A 9272-nucleotide genomic window follows, 5' to 3' on the forward strand; every position below is an offset into this window, starting at 1 on the left:
ACAAAATACTTGCAAACCATGTCTAACAGCACATTAAAGGAACTATATACCACGATCAAATGTTTTTTTCCCCCCAGGCATGCAAGGCTGGTTCAATGCAAGAAAATCAATTAAGGTAATAGACTACAAAGGGAAAAAACACAGGATCATCTCAATTAATGCAGAAAAAGCATTTGACAAAATACAGCATCCTTTCTTAATAAAAACACTTAGAAAAATAGGAGTAGAAGGAAACTTCCTCAACATGATAGATGGCACATATGAATAACCTACAGCTAACATTGTACTAATGGTGAAAGACTGAAAGCTTTCCCTCTAAGATCTGGAACAAGACAAGAATGCCCACTGTCACCAATCTTATTCAACACTGTGTCAGAAATTCTAGGTAGAGAAGTTAGGCAAGAAAAGAAATAAAATAATCCAAATAGAAATTAAAAAGTAAAAATTTCACTATTTTCAGATGACGTGATCCTCCTGGATATAAAACATCCCAAAAAATCTACAATAAAGCTATTAAAGCTAATAAACAAGTTTAGGGAAGTGGTAGTGATGTCTCGATGTTTCTATAACTAGTAATGAGCAATCTGAGGAGAACAGAAAAATAAATTCCATTCACAATAATATAAACTAAAAGAATCAAATACCTAGGAAAAAATTAAACCAAGGATGTAAAGAACCTAGTCACAGAAAACTACAAAATATTGCAAAAAGAAATCACAGAAGATGTAAATTAATAGAAGAACATTCCATGTTCATGGATTGGAAGACTAAATATCATTAAGATATCAATTCTACCCAAATTAATCTACAGTTTCAATGAATTCCAATTAAAATTCCAACAACTTAATTTGCAGAAAAGGAAAAGCCATTTATTAAATTTATTTGGAAGGATATGGGGCCCCAAATAGTCAAAAACTTGTTGAAAAAACAGAATGAAGTTGGAGACACACTTTCTGACCTTAAAACATATTACAAAGCTACAGTAGTCAAAACAGCATGATATTGGTGTGTGTGTATATATAGACCAGAAATAGACCATCACATCTATGTTCAGTTGTTTGTTTGTTTGTTTGTTTTGAGGTTTGAGGTACCTGGGCCACGGATTGAACCCAGGACCTTGTATGTTGGAGGCTGGCAGTCAACCACTGAGCCTCATCACCTCCCTGTCTTGGCTCCCTCATCTGTTTGCTCATTGTTTTGTTTATTGTTTGTTTGTTTGTTTGTTTAGGAGTCACTGGAAACTGAATCCAGAGCCTTCCATGTGGGAAGTGGATGCTCAACTTCTCAAGCCACATCCACTCCCCTTTGTTCAATTGATTTTTGACAAGACTGCCAAGCCCACTTAACTGGGGCAGAATAGTCTCTTCAACAAATGGTGCTGCATCTGGATATACATATCCAAAAGAAGGAAATGGACCCCTACCTCACACCTTATACATAAATAAATGAATTCAAAACAGATCAAAGACCTAAATATAAAAGCTAAGACTCTAAGACTCTTAGAAGAAAATGTGGGAACACCTTCAGGATCTTGTGGTAAGCAATGGTTTCTTAGACCTTACACCCAAAGCATAAGCAACAAAAGAAAAAATAGATAAATGAGACCTCCTCAAAACTGAAAACTTTTGCGCTTCAAAGAATCTTGACATGAAAGTAAAGTGGCATCCTACTCAATCGGAGAAAATGTCTGGAAACCAAATATCTAATAAGGAATTAATATCCAGCATATATGAATATATCCTACAACTCAACAATAATGACAGGCAACGCAAATGAAAAGGGAGGAAAGACTTGAATAGATATTTTTTCAAAGAAGAGATACAAACAGCTAAAAAGCACAGGAAGATACTCAAAATCACTAGCTATTAGTGAAATTCAAATCAAAACTACAGTGAAATATTTTACAGCTACTAGAATGGCTGCTATTAAAAAATGAGAAAACTACATGTATTGGAGAGAATGTAAAGAAATAGAAACACTCATTCACTCCTGGTGGGAATGTACAATGGTGCATCCCTGTGGAGGACAGTTTGGCAGTTCCTCAGAAAACTAAGTGTAGAATTGCCCTATGATCCAGGAATCTTATTACTAGGTATATACCCAGAAGAAATGAAAGCATGGACGTGAAGAGACATTTGCACACAATTGTTTATAGTGTCATTATTCAAACTTGCTAAAAGATGGAAGCAACACAAATGTCCATCAATCAATAAATGGATAAAATGTGGTACAATGCATACAATGAAATATTATTCGGCCTTAAATGGAAATGGAGTCCTGATGATGCAACAACATGGATGAACCTTGAGGATATTATGTTGAATGAAATGAGCCAGACACCAAAGAACAAATATTGAATGATCTCACTAATATGAAATAATGATAATAAGCAATCCCATAGGGTTACAATCTAGAATAAAGGTTGACAGGAGATAGACTGAGGATAGAGGTTGGAACAAATATCTGTTCCTTAAGTTGATCAACATTTCTAATTAGGTTGATTATAAGTGTTTGGAAATGGATGGAGGTGATGGTAGTGTTAGCAAAGGCTCTGGGTTCTGGGCTTCCATGTTCTTGGTTTATGCTGCATAGAAGAATTTAAGGACTTACCACAAGGTAGGTGAGGAGTAAAGAGTTTATTAAGAAATAAGAAAAGCAAAACAGTACACAATCTGAGACCTAGACGGTGGGCATGCTGCAGGGTGAGACACAGGTATGGGGTCCCAGGTTAGGCTTTTTCAAGATCCTTAGTCCTCCCCTTTCCTAATGTTGGGGAGGGACCCCAGCTTTTTGCTGTTCTGATTGGTTGCCCCACCTGTTAGCTCTCAGGGAGCCAATGAGGAGGCCTGTTTGGGAGTTATCTGGGGCTTCCCTTTGACCCCAGAAAGAGTTCCAAATGGGACCTCATGATCAGGGTCTTACAAGATCTTTCCGGTTTTGTTCTTTAATAGCAGCCTTCCCCTCAAGAAGTTTCCAGGTGGGGTCTAATGGCCATGTTGTCTGTCAGCCATGTTCTCTGCCAGATCCTAGCCACCATCACTTTTTCACTAAACTAACCTGCCTCAAATTCCTCCCTCAGAGAATTTATACCTTTATTCTTAAGGGGAACTGAAGGGTAATGGTCATTCTTCTGTAGTTACTTCCTGCTGGTTAGGGGGTGTAGGCCCTGCCTGACAGAGTGTAAAACCCTCTGGCTATTGTATTGAAGTTGAGGGAAGAAGGGCCCAGCACCATGGTTGGAACTGAATGAAATCACCCTATGACTAATACCTTGCTCTGGAAGCATTTGGTTCTGGAAGAAAAAAACTTAGAATTTAAGAGACATGGTCTTATTAAAAGGATAAGGAAGATGGTGGTACATGGGCCCAAAAAGGGGGCCAGCCAAGACATAGTGAACTATGAGAGTGAGAAAGGCCAGGTGCCCTCAGAGGCTGCATTCTCCCAAAGGTGATGGGAAATAGCATTCTTCCTTTAGTTCTTTTATGCTGTTGGTTAACTCTAGGGGGAGATTGTGGTAGACCTGCTCGGTTTGGAATAAACTGCCAACACCAGATCCCACAGTGGTGATTATGCCTAGGACAGCTAGGAGACATATGAAAAGAAGTACTGCCCTAGACTTAAATTCACAGAAACAATATAGGCAACAAGACAAGCATATGGCAAGCAAAATAAAGAGAGCCATTCTTTTATCTTATAGGCACATTCATTAAATACTTAGAAAATGAATTAAGTTTATGAAGCCTCTTGATATATTCAGTATCTTTCTGCATATGATCTACAATAGAAGCTTTCCTTACCACTACTTTAATATGCAGATTGATGTGGCCTCTAATAGGTTTCCCTGTTATGAAGTTATTTTTTGTTATTAATATCAATTTAAGTATCTAATTAATAATGGTTTCCTGGAATTAGCCATTTAAATACTTCAGATTAGACAACTTTTGCAAACTCCTTATAACTAACCATAACCACAAAGACTGGTTACTTTACAATTAAATAAGCTTATTAAATTACAATTAGCAGCCAATGAAATTTACCTTTATCCATTTAAGAGTCTTGTCTTACATTCCTCATTCTTTTCTTTGAAAACTAGTCATTTCACTTTAGGACAGATCTATATTTCATTAAACATGAACTTAAACTTTCATTATCTTAAATATGTAATACATATAAGCTAATTTATTTAATTGGTATCCTATAAATCTAGGGATATTACACCCAAAATAAATAAAATTGAAACCATTATAGATTCTGGAAGGAATGGTCTTTTTTCCCTTTCCTTCACAGGAGGCTAAAAACCTCTTTTTTCTTAATAAAATTCTAAAACTGAATAATCTTAAAAGCCTACTGACTGCTAGGTTCTGGAATATATTATAATTGTTTAATTTTTTAAATCATAATTTAGAAAAGATTTTTCCATGACTTTCAAGGACTTTTCCTTTACTTACTGAAATTTAGTAATGGAATTACTAACCACCCTTATACTAAGGCTATTAAAAGGTTTAAACTGGGACATTACAGTACCAAACTATGATTCTTAACTCCCTGGTCTAGAAGATTGAATTTTATTTTGCCACACTTACATTACTGGATTTTATCTAGGTTCTTGGCTATGCTGCAGAAATGAATTTCAAGAGCATGCTGGGTGAGTTAGGTCAGTAATTTATTCAGGTAGGGAGGGAAGAGAAATGGGAGAAAAAAACAGAGCAGAGGTCCTAGGTAGAGAGGAAGGGGGTGAAAAGGGATAAAAGAGGACTGGTTTACAAGCTACAATTCCCCATTGTAGATTGTAAATCCCCAGGTTTTCTTGCGTGGCCACATGAAAGAGGAAAAATGGTGAGAGCAGCACACAGAGGACAGGAACAGGTCCAGAGGTGAGAGATCAGGGTAAGAAGACACTCAGCCCTCGTGGTTTGGTTCATAACCTATTAATTATTCGACCCCTTTGCTAATCGCAGGGGAGGGCTTCCAGCTGTTTGCTGTTTTGATCGATTACCCCACCTATTCAATCTCCTAGTAAGGACCCAATGATAAAGTCCTTAGGGAACACCCGGGGCTTTTCCTTGCATCCAGAAGAAGTCTTTGTTCTGGAGAGCAGAATCTTGGGGGTGGGGGTCTTCCAGAAGCCATCTTGGAGGTTACTGATGTCCACGTGGGCTCTCTGCCAGGTTTCAGATCCATCTATTAATTCCCTATCTTACTAGCCTGCTTCACTTAGCCCTTCCCTAAGAGCCCTTGCAAATAAGGGTACTGGGTAGGTTGAAGAGCTTAGGAAAAACTTTTTTCCTTTCCCCAAAATTTCTATATTCAGATTTCTATATGGCCTTTCCATCCTCCTTAGCCTGGTTTGGGCTCCAGGAATATTTATTCACATATATAAGCATATATTTAATTTTTAAAAATTTGAATAGAGCTCTTCTAAGACTTTTCATTTAATTTGATGTTACCATCCCAATGTATGAAGATACACACTGAGCAAATAGATACAAATAGGAGTTAAACACAAACACACAACTCACTGTTACTTAAAATTTTCATTCTTTTACAAAATAAGGTTAACTGTAAAATAACATTTGAAAGATCTCTTTGAAGGGTATTTCTAATTAATCTGCACTGTGACCACACATTTTTACATAAGAATTTCATGCTTCAGTTATTGGCTTATAACCAAATTGTTCCCGGTGCTTTAAAATACAATTTATAACATTTTCATTTACCTCTGAGCTTTGCTTATTTCCCATTTTGACCATGACAGACCTTGGATGAGCAATACCAATTGCAGTATATATTCACTGAAGTCATTGAAGTCTCAGTGAATCCTGTTTTTTTCATAACCTGCTGCTTTTAATAACATCAACACTGAAGGTGGGAGGCCACCCATTCCCCAGTGCACAGAGATAATAGAACTCTGGTGGCTGCTGTATTGGAAGAGTGTATGAATAACCACAAGCGTTGAGGTTTCTACCAGGCCAGCCCTGAAATAACCATAAACAAAGGCAAACTCAGTTTAGAATTATCATCACAACAGCAAACATATACCAGGGTAAGGTTAGAACTGAAGTAACCATAAACAAAGGTAAATTAGTATAAAATTACCATCACAATAGTAGGTCTAAGCTAAATCCACCCAGTTAATGCAATTTAAGCTTTTGCTGTTTTATAATATAGAGGCATCTATATAATGATTTTAACTCTGATTTAGAGTTTCCAGTAAGTTATTAATTTTAGAACAAATTTGGCACTTTTGTTTATGAACTAAGCAACTGTAGTGTAGCAGTTTGATATGGTTTATGAATTCCAAAAATAGATATTGGATTATGTTTGTAAACTGGTCTGTAACTGGGTGTGATTAAATTATGATTAAGGCTTTGATTGGGCCACATCAGTAGGATGTTGAGTCCCCACCCACACATACAAAACTACTGTAACAGAGCAGAAGAGTTAGTTGGAGTTTTGTTTTGTTTTTTTTTTCTTTCATAATTGAGATTTTTATTGGTTGTTTTGAAGATCAGCACAGACATTATGAACAATTTGTACACAATTCTTTTTTTTTTTTTTTTTTAAAGATTTATTTATTTATTTAATTCCCCCCCTCCCCTGGTTGTCTGTTCTTGGTATCTATTTGCTGGTTCTTGTTTCTTTGTCCACTTCTGTTGTCATCAGCAGCACGGGAAGTGTGGGCGGCGCCATTCCTGGGCAGGCTGCTCTTTCTTTTCACGCTGGGCGGCTTTCCTCACGGGCGCACTCCTTGCGCGTGGGGCTCCCCCACGTGGGGGATACCCTTGCGTGGCACGGCACTCCTTACGCACATCAGCACTGCGCATGGCCAGCGCCACACGGGTCAAGGAGGCCCGGGATTTGAACCGCGGACCTCCCATATGGTAGACGGACGCCCTAACCACTGGGCCAAAGTCCGTTTCCCCACAATTCTTAATGTACGTACCAAAACCCTAAAAAGCCATGTAGTTGTTTTTCTAAAGTTATTCCAGTGACTTTCCAGCTTAAAATTTGGAGGCAAGTTTTCCTTAAAAGAATATCAAGTACCAGTATTTTCAAACGTTGATAAACTGTTACATCTTTAAGTCCCACAAATTCACAATACCATACACACTACATACTCACATTTCCAATCTTTTACAGCACATTAACAAAGTTATTAGAAAAACTGGACGACCAAGACCAAGGATGTTACAGAGTTCTGAAAGGGAGAGCAAAGATCAGGGAGTGGTTTTAAGAAACATGTCTACTAAAAAACATGGGAATAGAAGTAATTTAAAATGTTCAACACATATTAAATGCGTAACTTTGATTCTAAATCACCATTTAGTACGTGTTGTATTAAAGGGTATAAAAACTGCCACCCCCAGTGGAATGTTGACACCTAAGACAGTCAGAGCCTCCCATAATTCAATATCCCACTATTTTCTGGTTGTACCAAAAAATAAACAACCAGCAAATGATTTCCCCTCTTAAAAAAAAGCATTTACACTTAAAAAAATGGGATGAGGTGGGATTCCAATCGCCTTCTTAAAAATGTTTCTTCTAGATCTACTAAAAAATTGCATTTACAAAATAGCTGATAAAAATATTCCTCTGGATTATACAAGAAGGGAGAAACAGGGACCACCGATAAGACATGGTATATGGTATTAACCAGACTTGGCTTCTTTCTCTTCTGCATCATCAGAGGCTGGACTCTCCTCATTTTTAGTTTCTCCATTTTCTGCAGGTAAATCTTCTTTAGTTTCTTGGTTAACCACTTCAGCTTGTTTTCCCTTTGCTCCCCTTTTTCCTTTTGGTTGCACTTTTTTGTCTGAAGGTTTATCCTTTCCCGCTGCCTTTTTTGGCTTCGCTTCCACTTTCACAGGAGCGGGTTTGGCGGATAGCCTCGCCGACCTCCTCTTGGGCTCCTCCTTCTCCGCCGCTTTGGCCGAGCTGACCTTCCTCTTGGGCATCTTGGTGGTGCTGCAGGATGCGGTGCGCCGAGAGCCTTCACGAAGCCGGGCTGCTAGCCGCTACCGCTCCTCCCGCCGCCCGAGCTGCTGGGACAGCGGCGGGGTCGCTGGGAGAACTGGATGCTAGTTGGAGTTTTGATGCTGTAGTTTTTGAGATGGAGCTCAGGAAGTGAACACACAGGAGAAGAGCACAGAGGAATAGAGATGGCTCTGTAGACACAGCAGAAGTCCCTGGGGGAGAGATAGAGCAAGTGACTTGATAGCCTATAGCTGATTTTGTGGAGAAAACAGAGTTGCTGAGCCCAGAGAGAAATGGTGCCCCAGCAAGAGAAGAGCCCAAGAAGCCTGAACTCTTGGCAGATGTTGGCAGCCATCTTGCTCCAAAATGTGGCAACAGACTTTGGTGAGAGAAATAACTCAGGCTTTATGGCCTGGTAACTGTAAGCTTCTACCCCAAATAAATAACTTTGTAAAAACCAACTGATTTCCGATATTTTGCATAAGCACCTTTTTGGCTGACTATCACAGCAACTAAAACAATTTTATTGGTAACATTAATGTTGCTAAGTTTTTCTGCCTTTTCAGCAGTTAATCTAATTCCACTTGTGATTTATACATCAAATCCAGTTGCAAGATAGTATTGACACTTAAAGACCCAGTTTTAGGTTACCTTTTACCACTATCCAATTTGTAATAGGGAAAATCCAAATCCGATTCTCAAGTTTCTAGGCACAAGTAGACGACAAAGTTAAAGCAAGTACAGATTAGAACAGAAGAGAGAATTTTACACATTTACTTAGCTTAGGGAAAGACTTGACTTTAGACTCACCTTAACAGAAAGCTCCCAGTGTCTGCCTAAGGCAGAAACCTTGTGTGGGGCCTTCTGGTTTTGTTTTTCCAAGAAAATCCCTGGGCAGTTGTTAGATACGGAGCTAAGGGGTCCAGAGAAACAAATTGGGCTTGCTCTGGAGACGGCATTCCATTAGTCAATTCCCACAAGAGGTAAATCCCTGAGAGGTTTTTTCACTAGAAGGACTGGAGTCTTGCCATGGAATAGGCAGGGAGCTAGGAATAGCCAGCAACTTTTAAATCATGGGCTGGAGGTGGGAAAGAGCTTTAGTAAGTGGCCTAGATCATGGTTCCCCATTCGTTCCCCTTACTAGAAACAACCAAGGCTAGACTGTAGGCTAGGACCAAGTAATTGGCTGCCATGCTAATTAAAAAATTAAGGGAAGTGGATGTGGCTCAAGTGATAAGGCCTCTGTCTACCATACGGGAGGACCTGGGTTCAATCCCTGGGGCCTCCTGGTGAAAAAG

The 9272-nt window shown here is 38.9% G+C and overlaps 1 protein-coding gene across 1 annotated transcript; it reads right to left on the minus strand.

Moving 5' to 3' along the window:
• Window positions 1–7649: 7649 nt before the first annotated feature.
• LOC101436465 (non-histone chromosomal protein HMG-14) lies at window positions 7650–7955 on the minus strand. The gene has a single exon (XM_058308503.2). The coding sequence runs from the start codon at window positions 7953–7955 to the stop codon at window positions 7650–7652; it is 306 nt and encodes a 101-aa protein (XP_058164486.1).
• Between the last annotated feature and the right edge of the window lie 1317 nt (window positions 7956–9272).

This window comes from Dasypus novemcinctus, chromosome 12, assembly GCF_030445035.2.
Source record: "Dasypus novemcinctus isolate mDasNov1 chromosome 12, mDasNov1.1.hap2, whole genome shotgun sequence".
Taxonomy (NCBI): Eukaryota; Metazoa; Chordata; class Mammalia; order Cingulata; family Dasypodidae; genus Dasypus; species Dasypus novemcinctus.

Coding starts and splice junctions, on each gene's coding strand:
- LOC101436465 (XM_058308503.2), bottom strand. CDS start 7,955: ATGCCCAAGAGGAAGGTCAGCTCGGCCAAAGCGGCGGAGAAGGAGGAG.